This window comes from Schistocerca gregaria, chromosome 2 (assembly GCF_023897955.1).
Source record: "Schistocerca gregaria isolate iqSchGreg1 chromosome 2, iqSchGreg1.2, whole genome shotgun sequence".
NCBI classification, from domain to species: Eukaryota; Metazoa; Arthropoda; class Insecta; order Orthoptera; family Acrididae; genus Schistocerca; species Schistocerca gregaria.
In genome coordinates this window covers 928,352,319-928,376,417 of record NC_064921.1, presented here as the reverse complement: position 1 = coordinate 928,376,417, position 24,099 = coordinate 928,352,319, and the positions used below count along the sequence as shown (strand labels likewise).

At 41.3% G+C, this 24,099-nt stretch overlaps 1 protein-coding gene across 2 annotated transcripts in view; it reads right to left on the bottom strand.

Annotated features, from left to right (window-relative positions):
• LOC126335357 (cilium assembly protein DZIP1-like) overlaps positions 1-24,099 on the bottom strand; it is a 249,019-nt gene that overhangs the window by 125,195 nt on the left and 99,725 nt on the right. For both annotated transcript variants that reach the window (XM_049998546.1, XM_049998547.1), the window contains 2 exons: positions 23,770-24,059; positions 8,402-8,579 (listed from right to left, as the gene is read on the bottom strand). In XM_049998546.1, the coding sequence (XP_049854503.1) occupies positions 8,402-8,579; positions 23,770-24,059 (468 nt within the window). The remainder of the gene's footprint in view (positions 1-8,401; positions 8,580-23,769; positions 24,060-24,099) is intronic.

Here is a 24,099-nt window from a genome sequence, read left to right as displayed (position 1 = left end):
TGGCACAACTCCAGTAATAAATATAGACTTTGAACAGAAGTCTGTAGCTAAGGTAGAATTTTCAAAATTTTTAGGTGTGTCCACTGATGAGAGGTTAAACTGGAAGCAACACATTGATGGTCTGCTGAAACGTCTGAGTTCGGCTACATATGCTACTAGGGTTATTGCAAATTTTGGCGATAAGAATGTCAGTAAATTAGCTTACTATGGCCACTTTCATTCACTGCTTTCGTATGGTATCATATTCTGGGGTAATTCATCGTTGAGCAGAAAAGTAATCATTCATCCCATGTAGGCTTTCACAACCGGCGTCTTCATCAGTAAACACTTCCGGGCTAAATTGCCGTGGTCGATCTGTAGAACTTCTTCTCCCTGACGTTTCGTTCTCAACTACAGAGAACATCTTCTGAGGTGAGTCGGCAACTGGCTGCTAGGAGCTGGGGTCGCCGCTTATATGGAGATCGTAGAGGGCGCCACCGCACGTCACGTGGCGTCAATATGTATCTATCTCTGGCTATCGTCTGTTCTCTCGATTGCAGGCAATCAATTGTCACGTGACTGATGCAACGTCGACCGCCATATTTTGTCCCATTTTAATCCTTCTTCTTTACGATTAAAATTGTATTGATGTTTGTGGATTTCAATTGCCTCTCTATACAAACGTGTATAATAATGCGACGTCCTCGCTAGCACGCTTGTCTCACCAAATTTTATTTCGTGATCTCCATCCTTAAAAACATGTTCTGCTACTGCCGATTTGTCGATATGTCCCAAGCGACAGTTTCTTTTGTGCTCCGTCAAACGTGTATTGATGTTTCTTTTTGTAGTTCCTATGTAAACCCTGCCACAACTACACGGAATTTTATATACCCCTGGGGTGGCTAGGGGGTGATGAACATCTTTTGTTGATCTTAGGCACTCACTAATTTTCTTAGTAGGTCTGAAAATAGTCTCCACCTGAAACTTGGCTAGTACTTTTCCAATGCGATCCGTGATGTCATGGATGAAGGGCAGAAATACTTTTCCGGCCTTATGGTTGTTGCTGTCTCCTATTTTTAGGCATTTTTATACTTAGGCATTTTTATACTTGGGTGAAGTGCTCGGTTAATCTCGTTTTTCGTATAACCATTTTTCACAAAAGCCATTCTTAAATGATTTAGTTCTTCTTGTAAGTAGCCTGGTTCACAAATATTATTGGCCCTATCCACTAGTGTCTTTATGATCCCCCTCTTTTGCCTAGGGTGGTGGTTTGAGTTCTTATGGAGGTAGCGATCAGTATGTGTACCTTTCCTGTAGACCTTGTAGCCTAAGGTCCCATCTGCCCGTTTGATAACTGATACATCCAAAAAGTTAAGTTGCCCATTATTCTCTTTTTCCATGGTAAATTTGATCTTTGGGTTGATGCTGTTTAAGTGCACCAGGAAATCATTCAAGTCCTCTTCCCCATGATTCCATATTACAAAGGTATCATCCACATACCGATACCACTTCGAGGGGCTTTTTGTGGCCGACTGCAGTGCTTGATGTTCAAAATATTCCATGAATAAATTCGCAATTGCGGGGCTTAGGGGGCTTCCCATGGCTACGCCATCAATCTGTTCATAAAATTCACCATTGTACTGAAAATAGGTCGCAATTGGAGCTCCTACCCAGGAACTAGCCAGACACCTTGCCTCTTTGTTACAACCTTACACAGGCAAAACTGAGAATCATATTAAAAACTCTCTACACTTCATTGAGAAACTGAGGAAAATTACTGTCGGTCCGAATGACATCCTTGTCAGTTTTGATATAGTGTCTTTGTTTACTATGGTTCCAGTTGATGAAGCTCTCTCTCATATAGCCGATACGTTCCCTACTGATATAGTGGCCTTATTCCAACACTGTCTATCCTGACCCGCAGAAGATAATGCATCAGTATATGAATGCATCATGTTGCACATGAAGTAAGGGTTGCAAAAATACCACATGAATTTGGAACAGTGTTGATGAAATACCTCCTCTCCACTTGAGCAGTGTGCTAGTGCAAAACATGAGAGATGTGAAACAGTTAAAAAATTAAAACAGAATCAAGAAGCCACAGAAAACTGATAAGTACAATTTATAATGGGCATACAAATGCTGGTGTCTTATCACATTCCTGATTGGTCTGGATCCAGAGTTTTATAAAGAGGAATTACTTTGTTTTCACCTTGACATGGAAGTTAAAAATCTTTTTGATGCTGGCTGGACAAACCTTTGGGTCAAGCTTGTCATCCTTTGAGAAATTATTTTGCATTACAAAACCAGGCATTGTTGGGGAACTAGCTCACGTTGTTGCAGCCTGCCCACAGTGTGCCAACTATCAAGTGCCTCCTCGTACTTCTTTGTCACTGTGGCTGGATCCACAGCAGCCTTTGGAATCAACTCTCATAAATATTTGCAGCAGAAGGCCTCCCATATATCCTAGTTACTGACAATTGCTCCTAGTTCATATTTCACGAATTTGAAGTTTTTTGTAAAAAAAAGTAATAATAAAAAAAATTGTGTTCCTCATGTCATGGCTCATTCTTTCCACCCTCAACAAACAGGGAAGCAAAATGACTAGTGCGAACATTTAACGCTATGCCATCCGGCGACACCACAGTGGAGTCGTGTGGATGGTATTGCTCAGCGGCCGGTGACATCATAGAGCTGTCGTGCGCAAAACAGAGGTCAAGAGCTGGTGACACCACAGTGGTGTCATAAGCATAGTATCAATCACTGGCCGGGGACACCACAGTTGTGTCATGAACATAGTACTGCACAGTGCCCGGCGACAACACTTTTGTACCTTTTGCAGTCTGTTGGTGTTTTGTTTAGGTAACAGTAAGTTACACACGTCATCACGTTTTTTGCTTCTATAAGTACTTGTGCCATTTCATCATGGCAGATGAAAGAGACAATATGATTATTTACGATGAATGCGTGAGCATCTTGTCTGAAGTTCGGAACGACTTGGCCAATTGGGAAGAAGAGACTGGATACAGAAAAAATGAAAGTGAAGCAGAATCATCACAAGATAGTGAAATACATCGAAGAAGAATTTGGTGAACACCACGGTTGGCAACTGATTTGGATGAATCGGACGAAGAAGACAATACACAGTGGTCAGACTTTGATTTACCGAGGACCAATAATGAATTTGAAGGATCTCTGGGTCCAAACAAATTTCCCAAAGATACATAGAGTGTCGAGGATATTGTAGAATTATACATTAGGAACAATCTATCTGAATATACTAGCAACGAAACCAACAAGTACTACAGTCAAAATTGCAATAGAAGGAAACTGGATTTAAAAAATATCAAATTTGTCGACGTTATGGGACCCGAACTTAGAAAATAGTTTGGGCTTGCTATCCTTATGGGAACTGTAAAAAAGCAAGGATCGATGATTATTGGTCAATGAATCCATTGATAGACACACTAATATTTTGTAAAACAATGCCCCATATCCGATACAGACAAATATTATGATTTTTCCATTTTTCCAACAACAACAATAAACTGGATAATGCCGACTGGCTTTTCAAAGTGTAATTTGTAACTAATTATTTTTCCAAAAAGTTTAAAGAAACTTTTAATCTAAGCCAAAACACTGATGAAGGAATGATACCATGGTGTGGACGATTAAATTTTAAAATTTACAATCTGTCAAAAATTACAAAAATATGGCATACTCATTCGGATGCTGTGTGATTCGGGAATGGGGTACATCTCCTCATTGAAGATATATTCCGGTGCTGGACAGCTTTTAGCAAAAACAGTGGTGGAACTACTGACACCTTCTTATCGAAAGTGGCATCACCTCTACATGGATAATTATTATAACAGTGTAGAACTTGCAGACAAGTTACTTGAAAAGAAAATTTGAGTTTATGGAACGATATGAAAAAATAGAAGATTTCCGAAAAAATTAAAGCGCACAAAAGTCAATGTGTGTGAAGATTGTCATCAACGGGAAGGTGAACTACTTGCACAGGTACGGAGAGCTTCGAAAACTAAAACAATACAAATGATCTCTACAAAACATAATGCCACTTTGACTGACACTCAAATAAAATGTAGAAAAACCAATTACACAATAAAAAAACCTGAAAGTGTATTTGAGTACAACAAATACATGAAGGACTGGTTCAGGCAAACCAATATTTGAGTTATTACCCCATATACAGAAAAACTATAAAATGGTCAAAAACGTTTGCATGTAACTCTTTAATTGTTCATTATTTAATGCATTCTGTACATGTCAGTATTTCAATACACAAGACAAGAGTCTCCGATTTCATGATTTGTTATTGAAAGTGTCCGATTCGTGGATAAAACACCATGTACCTGGACCTGACCAAAACTTTGAGGTTGCCACCACATTGTGTATGTCTCATCATGATCCAGTTGACAGACTTTCCGCTCACATAAAGCAACACCAACTAATACTTATTTCCAAACGAATAAACGAAAACAAAGAAACTGCCATTTATGTCACAAATACAGAAAAATAAGAACAACAAACTTAATGTGCAAGTCTTGTGGAGCTGCATTACATCTTGGAGACTTTTGCTGCGTATCATATGAAAGAAAATACTAAGTACCAAAGACAATGCAAATAAACAAAGGTATGAAAGAAACAAATTTTGTATTTATTTATATATGTTGTTGTTGTTGTTGTTGTTGTTGTTGTGGTGGTGGTGATCTTCAGTCCACAGACTGGTTTGATGCAGCTCTCCAAGCTACTCTACCCTGTGCAAGCTTCTTCATCTCCCAGTATCTGCTGCAGCCTACATCCCTCTGAATCTGCTTAGTGTATTCATCTCTTGGTCCCCTCTATGATTTTTACCCTCCACGCTGCCCTCCAATACTAAATTGGTCATCCCTTGATGCCTCAGAACATGTCCTACCAACCAATCCCTTCTTCTAGTCAAGGTGTGCCACAAATTTCTCTTCTCCCTAATTCTATTCAGTACCTCCTCATTAGTTATCTGATCTACCCATCTAATCTTCAGCAATCTTCTGTAGCACCACATTTTGAAAGCTTCTATTCTGTTCTTGTTCCAACTATTTATCATCCACATTTCACTTCCATACATGAGTACACTCCATACAAACACTTTCAGAAACGACTTCCTGACACTTAAATCTACCTGTATACCCAGTGTTAACAAATTTCTCTTCTTCAGAAACGCTTTCCTTGCCATTGCCAGTCTACATTTTATATCCTCTCTACTTCAACCATCATCAGTTATTTTGCTCCCCAAATAGCGAAACTCATTTACTACTTTAAGCGTCTCATTTCCTAATCTAATACCCTCAGCATCACCTGATTTAATTCATTTCCATTCCATTATCCTCATTTTGCTTTTGTTGATGTTCATCTTATATCCTCCTTTCAAGACACTGTCCATTCCATTCCACTGCTCTTCCAAGTCCTTTGCTGTCTCTGACAGAATTACAATGTCATCGGTGAACCACAAAGTTTTTATTTCTTCTCCACGGATTTTAATTCCTAGTCAGAATTTTTCTTTTGTTTCCTTTACTGCTTGCGCAATATAAAGATTGAATAATATCGGGGATAGGCTACAACCTTGTCTCATTCCCTTCCCGACCACTGCTTCCCTTCCATGCCCCTCGACTCTTATAACTGCCATCTGGTTTCTGTACAAATTGCAAATAGCCTTTTGTTCCCATATTATACCTCTGCCATCTCCAGAATTTGAAAGAGAGTATTCTAGTCAACATTGTCAAAAGCTTTCTTTATGTCTACAAATGCTAGAAACGTAGGATTGCCTTTTCTTAATCTATTTTTTTAAGATAAGTTGTAGGGTCAGTATGGCCTCACATTTTACAACATTTCTACGGAATCCAAACTGATCTTCCCCGAGGTCAGCTTCTATCAGTTTTTCCATTCATCTGTAAAGAATTCGTGTTAGTATTTTGGAATGGCTTATTAAACTGACAGTTCAGTAATTTTCACATCTGTCAACACCTGCTTTCTTTGGGATTGTAATTATTATATTCTTCTTGAATTCTGAGGGTATTTCGCATGTCTCTTACATCTTGCTCACCAGATGGTAGAGTTTTGTCAGGGCTGGCTCTCCCAAGGCTATCAGTAGTTCTAATGAAATGTTGTCTACTCGAGGGGCCTTGTTTCGGCTTAGGTCTTTCAGTGCTCTGTCAAACTCTTCACGCAGTATCATCTCTCGCATTTCATGTTCACCTACATCCTCTTCCATAATATTGTCCTCAAGTGCATCACCCTTGTACAGACCCTCTATATACTGCTTCCTGTTTTTCTGCTTTCCCTTCTTTGCTTAGAACTGGGTTTCCATCTGAGCTCTTGATATTCATACAAGTGGTTCTCTTTTCTCCAAAAGTCTCTTTAATTTTCCTGTAGGCAGTATCTATCTCACCCCCTAGTGATATATGCCTCTACATCCTTACATCAGTTCTCTAGCCACCCCCACTTAGCCATTTTGCACTTACTGTCAAGACATTTGTATTCCTTTTTGCCTGCTTCATTTACTGCATTTTTATATTTTCTCCTTTTATCAATTGAATTAAGTATATCTTCTGTTACCCAAGGATTTCTACTAGCCCTCATCTTTTTACCTCCTTGATCCTCTGCTGCCTTGACTATTTCATCTTTCACAGCTACCCATTCTTCTTCTACTGTATTTCTTTCCCCCATTCCTGTCAATTGTTCCCTAATGTTCTCCCTGAAACTCTCTACAACCTCTGGTTCTTTCAGTTTATCCAGGTCCCATCTCTTTAAACTCCCACCTTTTTGCAGTTTCTTCAGTTTTAATCTACAGTTCATAACCAATAGATTGTGGTCCGAGTCCACATCTGCCCCTGGAAATGTCTTTAGAATTTAAAATGTGGTTTCTAAAACTCTTTCTTACAATTATATAATCTATCTGAACCCTTCTAGTATCTCCAGGGTTCTTCCATGTATACAACCTTCTTTCATGGTTCTTAAACCAAGTGTTAGCTATGATTAAGTTATGCTCTTTGCAAAATTCTACCAGGTGGCTTCCTCTTTCATTTCTTACCCCCATTCCATTTTCACCTACTATGTCTCCTTCTCTTCCTTTTCCTACTATCAAATTCCAGCCACCCATGATTACTTATGTATATCTTCGAAATTTCATGGAAGTAGGGGAACAGGATTGAGAACTTATGAGAACTAATGATGAGATTAGTAAAACTTAACAATTTATAATCTCCTGATATGTCAAGAATGGCTGGCGACAAGCCAAGTAATCTGAATTAGATCTTCTGACGCCAAGCAGATAAATTTGTTTGAGACATGTGGATGACAAAGTGTTAAGACTTGGAGCAAAAAATACGTTTTGGTTGTGTCACCAGAAGCAGCTCTTCATCGGTTCCTCAGTTCTTATAGGTTCACCCCTGTTGGTGAAAAGTGTTCAGCAAGGTTGTTGCACAGTCGTCAGCCCCAGACTCCGCTGCATCTGCTACCACTGTCCATCAGCACTGGCACCGCGATGCTTCTTGTTTGGCACAGCTGTTTGGGCATCATCCACAAGGCTGAGCAGAGAGTGTCGTGATGTGTCAACCAGCTATGACCTCGCAAGGGTGGCTGCATACCAGGTGTGCCTCCGCTGCCCCCACACCCTCCGTCTGCCAAAGAGTCTTCCACATAGTGGTCAGTGCCCTCACCATCTCCACTACTGCTGCTGAAATTTTCAAAACTGTCCCCTCTGTTGTGGGTGTCCCTTCAGCTGTCAGGGGCCACGGCAGTTGCCCAGCTCCTGCGGTGTCGCAGCCATGCCTCCGCTGCAGCTGCCTCCATCGTCACAGCTGGTGCCACCAGTACCATCACCTTCACCACATCCTCCTCTGGGGTAAAGTTCTTAAGTGATGCATTCAATTAATTATAAATCTTAGGTCAAAGGAAAGAAAGGGTACACCACATTACATGGCTAGTAGCAAACTGTGGTACTCAAACTAACGTTTGAGGAAGACCAGTTTTAATTTCGACATATGTATAAGAGAATGATGCGACTCCCATGATGCCTTGTTGGAAACCGTATAATCAGTTTAAGCATGGTTCATAGGGACACTCTGACAGCTGTGTAGTTCGGTGTTGCCACCCACTATGGCTTGTACCACTGGTGGTCACTAGTTCGATGCAGAAGAAATACAAGTCGACTGAAAAATCTAATGCAGGCGGCAGTTGATTATTTGGTTGCGTTTGATGATGATTATATTGAATTAAGAGGTATTGAGGCAATTCATCATCTAATCATTCACAATATAATGGTCAATGCGTTTTATATAATTGTTCCTTTTCGTATTTAACAAAAATGAATCTTTTAAGTTGAGGCCCATAAAAGCCGATCTATACTTATAGAATGATATACCTTAGCAGCAATATGTTGATGATGTTTCAGAGTTGTCATCTTGTGCTGCAAAGAAGCTCGGGGTAAATGAGACCAGTCTGGATCAACACCCATTTCCCGTAGCCGACGATCTAGAATTAGCTGCAGTTCTTTACGCAGGTCAGCTTGCAATTTTTTGCTTGTAGTATGAAACTTCCTCCTGTGTTAGCAAATGACGAAATTACATTACAATCATGCAAGCAGCAAAAAAATTATCAACTGTTCTCATTCAGATTAAGAGATCTTGTCATATTAAAAAATCAATATACATGATAAGAACAGGGAAAGACCAGCTACAAATAGAAAATAAAATTTTATGCAATTTTTAATGCACATGAAAGTGAGTTCCTCACACTGTATCTGTTATCAACTATAACTATGCATTTAGGACTCTACTGAAGCGATCTTTCAGTCTTCTTACATTAATTTGATATTCATTGCTTCACATCTTCGTTAGAACACTATCATGTTATAATTCATCAAAACAAAGTTAAATGTCTGCTGTAATTATATGTACATAATTAAGTCTAACGACATTTACCCAGGGTTTCCAACGTACCAGAAAGACTGGAAACCACTATCACATTTCTGGAATTGTGAGCCAGAAAGTGAAAAGGGACCTCTTGTGAGACCTTAGTGTCTCCCAGCATATACACTGTTCAAACAATGTTCAAACAACTTACAGAAATGCAGCCAGGTGACTTCTTCAACAAATGCTGATATTTTGAAGGCAAAATTGCAGCAAGTATGGACTGTGCAACAGAATTTAATACATCAGTTTTCACAGAAACTTTGTAAAGAATACACACACACACACACACACACACACACACACACACACACACACACACAATGTAAACACTGCCACCATCAACAACCAAAAACAATTGATGTCAGAAACTATCAACATTGAAATTAAAAAATCAAAGGGTGAGGTAGCATAAACTCTGTCACTCTGTTTTTTACAAGTGAAAGAGCAGGATTCCATGCAGAATCTAAAGAAAAACCACCATCTATATTTGTAAGATTACTTACTAATTTAATTCCAACATCTTCCTTAATAACACTATCCCAACAGCTGGAAGTGCAGGCCAGAATCTCCATGTTGTTATATTCCATAGGATGACCAGTGCCAAGACAATGTTCTGCAAAGGCACATTAGCTCGGTTGATGTAAGCATGTGTGTTGCTTATGCTCAGTATACCAGTCCTCCACAGTCCTAATAGTCTGGCCAATATATGCCAAGCCACAACTGCAAGGAATACAATAGACACTCACCTTACGCAAACCAAGATCATCCTTTAAGGAACCTAAAAGGACCCTGATCTTAGATGGTGGTCGAGAAACACACTTCACATTATATTTGCACAAAATACAACCAGTCCTATTTGAAATGTTCCCTGTGTAAGGCAAGATGGCTATAGACTTTGGTGCTACTTTGGTTTTATTATCACTCGCCCACTGCATAGCACAACACATGTCTGACCTGTTTTTCACTGTAACCATTATGACGAAGAGTGGTAGTGAGAATTTAAATAACTTTTTAGAATAACCTGAATTTAATCCACCTGAATATTTGTTTTACAATGAAGGTGGAAAGGACAGCTTTCTACCCTTTCTTGATGTGTTGGTCAGAAGGAAGGTGAATGGTATGTTGTATTTGCAGGCTGACAGCTGTCACCACCTGGCTCAACATGAAGAGGTACTTCATACCTAGGTTCACAAGGCTCATGTCACTCAGACCCTGAGAGTTTGTCAGCTGACCCAGCCTATTTTGAAGTCACCTTTCATCAGAATGGTTATAGTAAAAGACATATTAGTCATGTGCTGCCCTTTCAACCAACTGTGCACCAGGTGAGTGACAATAATACCGAGGTGGCAACAAAGTCTACAACCTTTTGCCTCACGCAGGGAGTATTTCAAAGAGAACTGGTTGTTTTTCAGTTGTGGCATGTCATATATTGGCCAGACTATCAGGACTGTGGAGGACTGGCATATTGAACATAAGTAACGCACATGCTTACAACAGCTGAGCAAACCTGCCATTGCACAACATTGTCTTGGCACTGGTCATCCTATGGAATATAACAGACTTTGGTTTTTGTTTAAATTCTGCTTGGAATTCTGTTTTCTCACTTGTCAAATAACAGAGGGACCAAGTTTATGGTGACACACCGTCGATTATAATGTCACTTTAGTTTGTGATGGCACTAGTGTTTACAGAGTGTGTGTGTGTGTGTGTGTGTGTGTGTGTGTGTGTGTGTGTGTGTGTGTGTGTGTGTTTTACCTTTATGAAGTTTCTGTGAAAACCGAGGTATTAAATTTGCTTTCACTGTGCTTGCTTGCTTGAAAAGACAGGGTCGAAATATCAGCAGTTGTTGACAATATCAACCAGCTGTATTGAGATAATGTATTTTAAAGTTTCACTTAATTGTCATTGTTTAATTTGACATACACTCCTGGAAATTGAAATAAGAACACCGTGAATTCATTGTCCCAGGAAGGGGAAACTTTATTGACACATTCCTGGGATCAGATACATCACATGATCACACTGACAGAACCACAGGTACATAGACACAGGCAACAGAGCATGCACAATGTCGGCACTAGTACAGTGTATATCCACCTTTCGCAGCAATACAGGCTGCTATTCTCCCTTGGAGACGATCATAGAGATGCTGGATGTAGTCCTGTGGAATGGTTTGCCATGCCATTTCCACCTGGCGCCTCAGTTGGACCAGCGTTCGTGCTGGACGTGCAGACCGCGTGAGACGACTCTTCACCCAGTCCCAAACATGCTCATGGGGGACAGATCCGGAGATCTTGTTGGCCAGGGTGGTTGACTTACACCTTCTAGAGCACGTTGGGTGGCACGGGATACATGCGGACGTGCATTGTCCTGTTGGAACAGCAAGTTCCCTTGCCGGTCTAGGAATGGTAGAACGATGGGTTCAATGACGGTTTGGATGTACCGTGCACTATTCAGTGTCCCCTCGACGATCACCAGAGGTGTACGGCCAGTGTAGGAGATCGCTCCCCACACCATGATGCCGGGTGTTGGCCCTGTGTGCCTCGGTTGTATGCAGTCCTGATTGTGGCGCTCACCTGCACGGCGCCAAACACGCATACGACCATCACTGGCACCAAGGCAGAAGCGACTCTCATCGCTGAAGACGACACGTCTCCATTTGTCCCTCCATTCACGCCTATCGCGACACCACTGGAGGCGGGCTGCACGATGTTGGGGCGTGAGCGGAAGACGGCCTAACAGTGTGCGGGACCGTAGCCCAGCTTCATGGAAACGGTTGCAAATGGTCCTCGCCGATACCCCAGGAGCAACAGTGTCCCTAATTTGCTGGGAAGTGGCGGTGCGGTCCCCTACGGCACTGCGTAGGATCCTACGGTCTTGGCATGCATCCGTGCGTCGCTGCGGTCCGGTCCCAGGTCGACGGGCACGTGCACCTTCCGCCGACCACTGGAGACAACATCGATGTACTGTGGAGCCCTCACGCCCCACGTGTTGAGCAATTCGGCGGTACGTCCACCCGGCCTCCCGCATGCCCACTATACGCCCTCGCTCAAAGTCCATCAATGCACTTATGGTTCACGTCCATGCTGTCGCAGCATGCTACCACTGTTAAAGACTGCGATGGAGCTCCGTATGACATGGCAAACTGGCTGACACTGACGGTGGCGGTGCACAAATGCTGCGCAGCTAGCGCCATTCGACGGCCAACACCGCAGTTCCTGGTGTGTCCGCTGTGCCGTGTGTGTGATCATTGCTTGTACAGCCCTCTCGCGCAGTGTCCGGAGCAAGTATGGTGGGTCTGACACACCGGTGTCAATGTGTTCTTTTTTCCATTTCCAGGAGTGTATTTAAGATACAAATTCTGCATATATTACCCTTAAAATGTCCTTTATAAAATGGTACACACTTTTTTAAATTATAATAACATATTAAGTGGTTAAACCTTTCAGACCTATAGCACACTGTGGTGTACAAAAACTCAAACTGAGAAAAATTAGCATACCCAGCACAGAATTTTTTAAAAATATTTATTTATTTATTTTGGGAGGAGAGGCAAAACATTGGTATTTTTACTTTATGTTAAGTCATCTTTCTGACAAAATTTTGATTACTGACAGAGCACATTTTATAGTGGCCACAAGTGTTGATTTTCTACTTCTAAAATACTTGTGTCTGAAGGGGTTCAAGATCGTTCATGAACATTATTTTTGCCTCTTTCTGTTTGTTTCTGGAATATCTGGCTGGTAAGATTCTCCCTCAAGATCCTCATTCTCACTGACTTGAGATTCTGGTTCAGTTTCTGTTTCCACTTCAGGACATATAACATCTTTTTATTCCTCTTTGCAATAGGTCATGATGTTTTTAAAAAGATAATCTTTCATTGTTTTGTCATCCCTGTTTATAATTACTGCACCAGAAAACACAACAGATCCACTTTCTTCATGAAAAATGTGGTGCACAAATTCATTTCCATCAATGTCTATTTTGCAATTTACACTATCTTTGTAGCTACCGATCAACTCAAAGTGGATACATTTAGTTATGTGAGACACTTCGTTAGGGTTAGTATTCTTCAAGAGATTTAGCCAGTCATATGTTTCCACAGCAACTTTCCCCTTTTCATTTTTAGCAGCAATAGCAGAGTTAACATGTTGTAGGTGTATGTTTTTGTTGCTGCAGTAATGTAAGCTATTAGCTGGTGTTTTGGGGTCGGTGGTGACAGCTTTCCTGTGGCCTATCCTGTGAGTAGGCATCTAGTGGATTAAGCACGATGACTAAACAAGCACGGAGGAGGTCAGCTTGATGAACTGTCACCCAAACGCGATGACCAAACACATTGCTGCCTTGTAGCATAACCAGATGAGTAGTAAGAATAGCAAGAAGAAGAATACTTGGGATAAAAGGAAGAAGGCCCCCTGTCAGTTGAGTTTTCATCTGAAACATGAACTGTGGGCATGCCAGATTAATGTCAAGTGTTTTAGCAGACCCAAAGGAGAAATCCTCACTAGACTGGCTACTGACAAAGATGTTGACATACTGGCTCTCCCCGAGACACACCTACAAAATATTAACATTCAGAAAGTACATGGATTCACTGTAGTGAATTGTATTAATACAAAAAATTTGGAATCGCCATACTTGTAAGAAAAAGGTTGGAAAATATGACAGATAATCTAACACATGTACATGAACATGCAGTTGGAGTAAAAATAAATAGAATAGCTATCTACAAACCAACCATCTACATAGGTGGCTTTAACTCGTGTCATGATAGATGGACCTATGCAACGTGCAACGAAGATGGCCTGAAACTAATGGGCTGTGCAGACTTGAACAACTGCTACTTAGTATACACTGGCAAAAATAAATGCACCTTCCCGTCAAAGACTTGTGGCACAACAACATCACCTGAACTGTGCTTTATAACAAAGTCAACATCGGGCATAGCTCAACCAATCACAAGAAAAGTCTTAGCTCAATTCCCAAAATGTGCAATCATCTCAAGACTCAAAACTATGGCTACAATTAGACATTGCAAGAAGTAAACCACTTCAAAAGTGAAAGCTCAGGAAAGCCAACTGGCAACTATTTTCACAGACTGTTGGGAAAACAGCAGAACTACGTATGATTTGTGAACTGATACTAAAATCAGCACAAATGTCCATACCTCGATGATGCTATAAGAAGTAAGTCACTTCCTGGACTAAATAATGCACAGCCCTACTGAAAGAGAACAACAGAACTCAAGCCACAACAAAAGTTGGCAACTCCTAAGAAAGCTGGGACAAGCCACCCACCAACCCAGATGAATGGGCAAAGTCACTCCAAACAATATTAGTTCTAACATACTTCAGACCTCAAAAATATCTGTCACTATAAAACAAAAGGAAATAACGGTAGAGAACATGAAAGAATCAATGAATAACTGTGAAGATGAGAATATGGTGACATGTAAACTAACAGGCAGAGAAATATAAAATGCACTAAAATGCACCAAAAATTGGAAAGCTGCTGGTTTGGATGAATTGCTCCCCGAATCCTTGAAGAATATTGGTGAGGATGGAGTGAAGTGGCTTACACAATTGTTTACAATCATCATAAACATTTGTAAGATCAGAAAATATGGAACGAATCTACAGTCATTGCTATCCAAAAGCTTGGGAATACTGGAGGTCACCTGAAACACTACAGGCCAATTTCACTGCTGTGCACTATCTGTAAACTGTTTGAGAGAGTATTAATGGGCAAAATAGGACCAATTATCGATCAGATACGACCAGCAACACAGGGAGGGTTGAGACAGAACAGAAGCCACTGTGACCAGGTCCTAGTGCTCACAACCTACTATATGTAGAGCAAGGTTTTCAAAATAATTTGAAGACTGGAGAGGTGCTGCTTGACCTCACATCTGCTTATGACCCAGTCTGGATGCAATATCTTATCTATAACTTAATGAAGGCTCTCAAGTGCAAGAAAACTGTAAAACTGCTAATGAATATGTTAAAGAGAATGGAAATTTACAATAGAACTAAATGGAAGAATAAGCAAACACAAGGTTAGGAAAAACGGAACACCACAAGGATCAGCACTGGGACCAGCTCTGTTCAATCTTTACATATCTCACATCCCAGTTTTAAATTCACAGGTATTTGCATGTGCCAATGACTTTGCAATAGCTGCACAAGCAATGTTTTTCACGAGATTAGAAGAACTAGTTAACATGATATGAAAACCCTTGCAAAATACTACAGTGAGTGGCATTTCATCTCCAGCCCAACAAAAACTGTAAGTACCGTGATGCACCTAAACAATAGGGAAGCAAACAGAGAACCAAAGCTAAATGTAATGGGCCAAGCATTTGACATGAGAGAACCCCCAAATACCTGGGAATAAAACTGGACCATACAAGTACCACTTGGAAGAAGTAGCCCAGAAAATGAAAACAAAAAGTAACGTAACAGGAAAGTAAGCAGAACAACTTGGGGCAGTTCAGCAGTGGCATTATGCCCTTCAGCACTGGTTCTTGTGTACAGTGTTTGTGACTACTGTGCCTCAGTAAGGGATGGGCCAGGAGCATCCACACAATAAACGTTGACATCCAGTTCCATGAAAACACAAGGATAATCTCAGGAACAGTGTGATCAATCCCCTTTCCCTGGTTTCCAGTCCTAGTACATATTGAATCTCCACACATCTGAAGATGAGCAGCAGGTCAGCTGTTAGCTGGCTCGATCAGACACACCCATCCAACAATATATTCCCACCAAAGACCACCTCAAATCCCAAAAACCCTTCATGACGTATGGAGTAACACCCAAGAATGCAAAGACTACATGGAGAGAAAAATGGCAGCAGATAGTCGTGAAAAACAGCAGCCTGGTGACTGACCTAACAGTGCAAGTGCCAGACTTCGACCTGCCACAGGGGCAGTGGACTGTGGTGAACAGACTGCAAACTGGATCTGGGTGATGCAGACAATTAATGATGGAGTGGGCACTTACCATAGATGCCAAATATGAATGTGGAATGGAATATACCAAGCACCATATTTTAAGTTGTGATGTGTATGGTTTTCCTGGTGGGTGTCTTAATGACGTTCACATACTTACAGACAGCACCAAAGATTTGCAACAAAATTCCATGTTTGTAATGTAATAAAGTATATTTTTGTGCTTTGTTGTTTCTGGTTTAGTTTAAAACTTATTTTAGTAGTCTGAATGTTGAACACAAAATAAATAGTTGATGTTTTCAGGCTGCCAATCGCAAATTGGAAACATCAATAGCCATTTATAACTCCCACATAAAAAGGGACCACTTATTTGTCTTTTTTAGCATTACTATGTTCACAAAACATTCTTCATCTACACAAAGCAACCCTGAGGTCCTCAAAATGCCTATAAAATTTAGGAGATACTATTCTGTAAAACATTGCATATGCAACTGCGAAATTTAGAAAACAGGCTTATTGTCGGGCCAGCGTCATTTCCCTGTAATAACAAGAGATCCTTTCTTCAAAAGGCTGACAATGATTGCTTTTAATGATATTATTGACACATGTTGGATTCAATCAACTTTCAAATCACGCATGTGCATAATGAATTAAATTGCTACAATATTCAAAAAAATGAAAAATATGAAAAGGATAGATTGCTACTCATCATATATTGGAGATTTTGTGTTGTGTTGCAGTTAGACACAAAAAAAAAGACTGTCAAACAAGTAAGCTTTCGCCCAAAAAGGTCTACATTGGAATTAGGCAATGTGTGTGTGTGGGGGGGGGGGGGGGGTGTCTAATTCTGATGAAGGCCTTTTTGGCTGAAAGCTTACTTGTTTGACAGTCTGTTTGTTGTGCCTATCTGCGACACATATCATCACTATATGGCGAGTAGCAATCCTCCATTTTCAAAATATTGTCATTACTCCATCCCCAATTTGCCACTGTTTCAAAAAATGAAACAGATGTTTTGGATGTTATCACAATATTATGGAATGGATAGTTGCTACTCACCTTATAGAAGAGATACTGAGTTGCAGATAGGCACAATAAAAAGACTGTCAGAAAGAGAGCTTTTGGTCAACACACACACACACACACACACACACACACACACACACACACACACACACACAGTCTCTGGCTGCTGAGGCCAGACTGCGAACAGCAGTGCATGATGGAAGAAGCAACCAGGTGGTGGGCTTGAGGAGGAGGCTGGGGCGGTGGGGGGAGAGGAGAGGGGGGGTTAGCACATTAGGGGTGGAGGATGGTAAAGTGCTACTTGTGGGAGCATACAGGGACAAGGTGAAGAGAGGCTAGGGCAGCTAGGTGTAATCAGGTCAGTTGGAGGGCAGAGGGGGGGGGGGGGGGGGGTTCGAAAAGGAAAGACGTAAAAAGACAGTGGGTGCACTGGTGGAATAGAGGGCTGTGTAGTGCTGGAATGGGAACAGGGAAGGGGCTACACAGGTTAGGACAATGACTAACAAAGGTTGAGGGCAGGAGGGTTACAGGAACATAGGATATATTACAGGGAGAGTTCTGAATCAGAAAAGATGGTATAGAAGGGAAGGATAAAGATGGCACAGGCTGTGAGGCAGTCACTGAAATGAAGAATACTGTGTTGGGCAGCAGCTGTTACTTGACCATAGGTTGTTGGTGACCACTCATGCGGACAGACAGCTTGTTGGTTGTCATGCCCACATAGAATGCAACACAGTGGTTGTAGCTTAGCTTGTAGATAACATGAACCGTTTTCAAAGGTAGCTCTGCCTTTTATTGGATAGCTGACGCATGTGACCAGACTGGAATAGGTGGTGGTAGGAGGATGCATGGGACAGGTCTTGCATCTAAGTGTATTACAAGGATATGAGCCATGAGGCATGGGGTTCGGGCAGGAGTTGGATGAGGGTAGTGTGTAGATTTGATGGGTGGTTAATTCCACTGTGGGATGGGTGGGAGGGATAGTGGTTCATGTAATGTTAATACAACAGCTGATTCCTCAAACTGGGGGGCTATCAAGCACGGGGTCCCACAGGGTTCGGCCTTAGGTCCTATACTGTTCTTGATATACATTAATGACTTACCATTCCATATTGATGAAGATGCAAAGTTAGTTCTTTTTGCTGATGATACAAGTATAGTAATAACATCCAAAAACCAAGAACAAAGTGATGTAATTGTAATGATGTTTTTCACAAAATTATTAAGTGGTTCTCAGCAAACGGACTCTCTTTAAATTTTGATAAAACACAGTATACACAGTTCCGTACAGTAAATGGCACAACTCCAGTAATAAATATAGACTTTGAACAGAAGTCTGTAGCTAAGGTAGAATTTTCAAAATTTTTAGGTGTGTCCACTGATGAGAGGTTAAACTGGAAGCAACACATTGATGGTCTGCTGAAACGTCTGAGTTCGGCTACATATGCTACTAGGGTTATTGCAAATTTTGGTGATAAGAATCTCAGTAAATTAGCTTACTATGCCTACTTTCATTCACTGCTTTCGTATGGTATCATATTCTGGGGTAATTCATCGTTGAGTAGAAAAGTATTCATTGCTCAAAAACGTGTAATCAGAATAATTGCTGGAGCCCACCCACGGTCATCTTGCAGACATCTATTTAAGGATCTAGGGATCCTCACAGTAACCTCACAGTATATATATTCACTTATGAAATTTGTTGTTAATAATCCAGCCTAGTTCAAAAGTAATAGCAGTGTGCATAGCTATAACACCAGGAGAAAGGATGATCTTCACTATGCAGGGTTAAATCTGACTTTGGCACAGAGGGGGGAGGAGGGGGGGGGGGGGGTAAATTATGTTGCCACAAAAGTCTTTGGTCACCTGCCAAACAGCATCAAAAGCCTGACAGATAGTCAACCAACATTTAAAATAAATTAAAAGAATTTCTAGATGACAACTCTTTCTACTCATTGGCTGAATTTTTAGATATAAATTAAGGGAGGGAAAAAAACTAACTTAAGCATTAGTGTCATGCAATATTTTGTGTGATGTAATATCTTGTACAGACATCTTTCATTAACCTGACACGTTCCACATCATTACGAAGTGTCGTATTCATGATCTATGGAACAAGTATTAATCTAATCTAATCTCTAATCTAAAGTGGGTAGGACACTCCTCATTTCAGGGCGTAACAATAGGTAGTCAAAACTGTGGCGGAAAATGTAATTCAGCTGCTCCTGTCCTGGGTGTTACTGAGTCATGGCAGGAATGCTCTTCTGTAGCAGCATGGTGGGACTTTGGGAGGTGATGGGTCATTCCCAATGGAGAGAAGTCCTCTGAAGAAAGACTGATTTCAGGTGTTACGCAGGGGAGTGTCATAGGACCATTTCTATTCACAATATATATGAATGACCTTCTGGATAACATCAGAAGTTCACTGAGGCTTTTTGCGAATGATGCTGTAGTATATCTTGAGGTTATAACAATGTAATGGAAAATTGTACTGAAATGCTGGAGGTTCCGCATCGAATTGACCCATGGTGCAGGGAATGGCAATTGAATCTCAATGTAGACAAGTGTAATGTGCTGCGAATACATAGAAAGAAAGATCCTTTATCATTCAGCTACAATACAGCAGGTCAGTAACTGGAAGCAGTTAATTCCATAAATTATCTGGGATTAGGCATTAGGAGCAATTTAAAATGGAATGACCATATAAAATTAATAGTCAGTAAAGCAGATGCCAGACTGAGATTCACTGGAAGAATCCTAAAGAAATGCAATCTGAAAACAAAGGAAGTAGGTTACAGTACGCTTGTTCGCCCACTGCTTGAATACTGCTCACTGCTGTGGGTTCCGTACCAGATGGGGTTGATAGAAGAGATAGAAAAGATCCAATGGAGAGCAGCACACTTTGTTACAGGATCATTTAGTAATTGCGAAAGCATTGTGGAGATAGTGGATAAACTCCAGTGGGAGACTCTGCAAGAGAGATGCTCAGTAGCTTGGTACGGGCTTTTGTTGAAGTTTCGAGAACATACCTTCACCAAGGAGTCAAGCAGTATATTGCTCCCTCATACGTATATCTCACAAAGAGACCATAAGGATAAAATCAGAGAGATTAGAGCCCACACAGAGGCTTACCGATTATCTTTCTTTCCACGAACAATACAAGACTGGAATAGAAGAGAGAACCGATAAGAGGTACTCAAAGTACCCTCCGCCACACACCGTCGGGTGTCTTGCGGAGTATGGATGTAGATGTAGATGTAGATGGAGAGATACAGCACGGGAGATCTGAATTTGTACAAGGTTGTAGGAGGAAGGGGGTCGGGGGAGAGCTACAGTCTGTGAAGGTCTCAGTGAGACGCTCAGTATGTTTAAAGAGGGACTGCTCATCAATACATAAGCAGCAGCCACGGGTGGTTAGGCTGCGTAGAAGGGACTTCTTCATATGGGACGTGTGGCAGCTGTCGAAATGGAGGTTTTGCTAATGGTTGGTAGGTTTGATGGAGATACTGATGTAGCCACCTTTAAGGTGGAGGTTGACATCGAGGAAGGTAGCTTGTTGGTTTGCATAGGAATAGGAGAGAAGGTAATGAGGTTCTGGAGGAATGTGGATAGAATGTCCTCACCATCGATCTAGATCATGAAGATGCCATCAATGAATCTGAACCAGATTCCTTTACACTAACATCCCCATGCCCATGGTCTTACCTTTATTGAACACTACACCTCCCAACACCTGACAGTTTCCAAACCTACAACCTCCTTCCAAGTCCCCATGACCAATTATAACCTCACCCAAAATTACTTATCCTTTGGAGGCATTACCTAAAAACAAATCCAGGGTACAGCTATGGGCACCTGCATAGCACCATCCTATGCCAACCTATTCATGGGCCAACTAGATGAATCCTTCCTAAACATCCAGAATCCCAAACCCATCAGATACACTGATGACAAATTATGGAGACTGTCTGCTGGCTGGCAGCTATGAGCATGATCTTCTTTGCAAAACATCACAATGTTGTTGGGCATCTTTGCCAGAAATGCTGACAAGTTGTAAGTTTAGCATTGAAGTGACATTGGTGATGGAAGTCTGGAGCACTTGGTTTTCCTGCTGAGCCTGGGCCTGTTCCAGAAAATTGATAGGTCGTGAAACATTGCTGATACCTGAAAGAGTCAGCCACTACATTGTTAATGCTAGAAATGTGTTAAATGTCTGTACTAAACTGGCTTATAAACTCAAAGAGGACTGAATGATGGAGGGGAGCAGTTTTGCTATTCTGCTTGAAGGTGTAGATTAGGAGGTTTGTGATCCATGTAGATCATAAATTCTCTCACTTCTGTCTGCGAGCCGAAGCATTTAACTGTCTCATACACAGCCAGGACTTCACAGTTGTAGGCACTCCACTTCTGCAGTAACAGTGGCAATTTATATGAGAAGTGCGCAAGCGGTTGCCGTGAACCATCCAACAACTTCTACAAAGCCACACTGATGACTTTGAAAGATTACTAACATCAAGGGTGCGTCAAGTTAGAGGTGTACAAGCAGTGCTGAATTTGCCAAAATTTGCTTTGAGACATTGGAAGCGAGAACACTGCCACTGTCCACTGCAGTGGGGCGCTGTCTCTGACCTTTAGGTGAGTGCCATACTTAATGGTTCCTGCAGGTGGTAGATGGTGGCAGTAAAAGTTCAACGTCCCCAGGAACCAGCATAATTCCTTAATTGTTGACATCCTTGGTATCTACAGGATGGCTTCGACTTTCTCAGTTAATGGTAGGGAGCCTGCAGATGATAACTGGCGGCCTAGGAATATGAATTCGGATTGCCCAAACATGCACTTGGCCATGTTTAATATCACACCATACTGTTCCAAATGACTGAATACTTTGTTAAGGTGCTGGTGATGTTGCTCCTTGTTAGCTGAAAACACGTGTAAGTCATTGAGGCATGCAAACCAAAATGGCAGGCATTGCAGGACAGCATCAATAAATCTTTGCCAGGTTTGAACAGCATTCTGTGACCAAAATAAATTAAAAAGTTTTCACATATTAAAAACAGAGTAATAGTTGCCATTTTCAAGATGTCTTTCTGCATCACAGGAATCTGCGTGTAAGCTTTGGCGCAGTCCAAAATTCTGAATATTGTTGCTCCATGTAACGTGCAATTTTAGTCTAGCAACAAGGGCACAGGATAGAAACTGGGCATAGTTCTAGAGTTGAGCATAGAAAAATCACGATATGGAGCGAGGTACAGAGCAGATGACCAAGGGCTAATTGTTGGTTGGATTATTCCTTCGCTAAGCATTATGTTGAATTCAGCTTTAGCAACAGCCACTTAATTTGGTGCAAACACCTAGGCCTGGAAGATACTGGCGGACCATCTGTGGTTTCTATGTGATGCACCTATTGTGTAGAGCTTGCTCAAGTGCACCTGGAGGTTTGTAATAATTAGGGCATTGTCTTGGCAGAGAGGTGTACTCCTCATCACACACCTGCACCAGTTTAGCACTGTGCACAGTTGCACTGTGATGAAATCCTGCAGCCATCATCAGTCCAGTAATGCTGTCAACCAGGCGAATGTTGGCTACATTCAGCAAGAGGTGGTAATGTTCCAAGAGATCCGCTGCTATAATTGCCTCTTCGATGTCCATGATAGTAAAGTGCCAGGTGAATGAGCGGCATAACCCCAAATTCAATTTGATCTACTGTGTTCCATATATCAAGACGGACAAGTTTTAAACATAATGCTGTCAGTGGTGATGCATCTCTATCAATTTCTCTGTGGGAGCAATTGACTCCATCAACATCGATGGCGGAAACCTGGAGCAGGCGTGCTCTGTGGCAAGGAAAAGGCTTCTAAGCAGTGCTCTGGATGAGAGGTAGGGCGTGAATAGAGTTGGAGGTTGGTGAGTGGGACACGAAGTGGCGTGGAAGACTCTGGTGCTCACAGTAGCTCTCCATGTGGCAGTCACAAGAGACTGATGATGGAACTGAGCAAGCAGTGCAGGCTGAATAAGACACCTCATTCTGACGTGCTGCAATGTGCAGACATCCTGTGGGGTGTGAGGTGTCCAGTAGCAATATTGGACAGGTGTTTCTATGGTGATCTGGTGCTCTGAACTTTGGAGTACTGTGTTGGCATTGCGAGTCATTAGACATGTTATATAGTGCCTGCAGTGCTTTAATTGCTAGTATTAATCTCACCTCTATTCAAGTGGTTGCTTGTATATGTTTTTACTGGAGGTTTAAAATTGCAAAAGAAGCTCTTTTAGATAGTTGACACATTTCACCACCAAGTAAAACATTTTTCAGAGAACCATTTTGGTTTGCTGTGCTTGTTGATTGTGCACGTTGGTTTGCTGTATTGCCCCTAGGAATTAAATTTGACTCCAGAAGCTTATAGCTAATCATTTAATAAAGACCCTCCTGCACAGTTTTTCTGATTTATGGGTATTACCTTGCACTTACCCATTTTGAAAGAGAGCTGATATTCATTACACCAATGGAAACCATAAATGCATCACTAGTACAGACAATTTTTCCAGATAGATTATAGTAGGACATTGTGAAGCCCCTTACAAGAAAAGGTGACATAAGAGGTATTAATTAGTGATGTTTTTCATTGCTTACATGATGCTTTTATGGAATGTCCTCTACAAAAATCGAAATCTTATGGAGTTAATAATGTAGCAAATGTCACACACACTATTTAACTGAAAGAATGAAGATAGCAGGGCTAAATAACTCAGCAAAAGAAGAAAGGGTAACTTTTTGGACTTGCTTGAGAAAATTGGAATTTCACAATGTTTTACCTTGGATGGGCTGAAGCATGCACAGATACTCACTTCTGCTGAAGGTCGTCAGGATCTGTTGCCTTCTTGACCAATTCAGAGGTAATAGATGTTTCAGAGTTATCACCTCCTTCTTCTTCTTCTTCTTCTTCTTCTTCCTCCTCCTCCTCCTCCTCATCCTCCGCCTCCTCATCACCATCCACCTCTTCCTTTTTTTGTTCTTCATCTTTCTCTGTTACATGTTCCTCTATTGTCTTTTCTTTCTTATGTATTTCATGCCTTTTCTTAAATTTTGTTGCCACAGGGGATGCATTCAGTTTGTTATCTTGATCCTTCCCCTGAACCTGGGATATGTAGGGAAGAAAATGAAGCTGTTGAATGTAT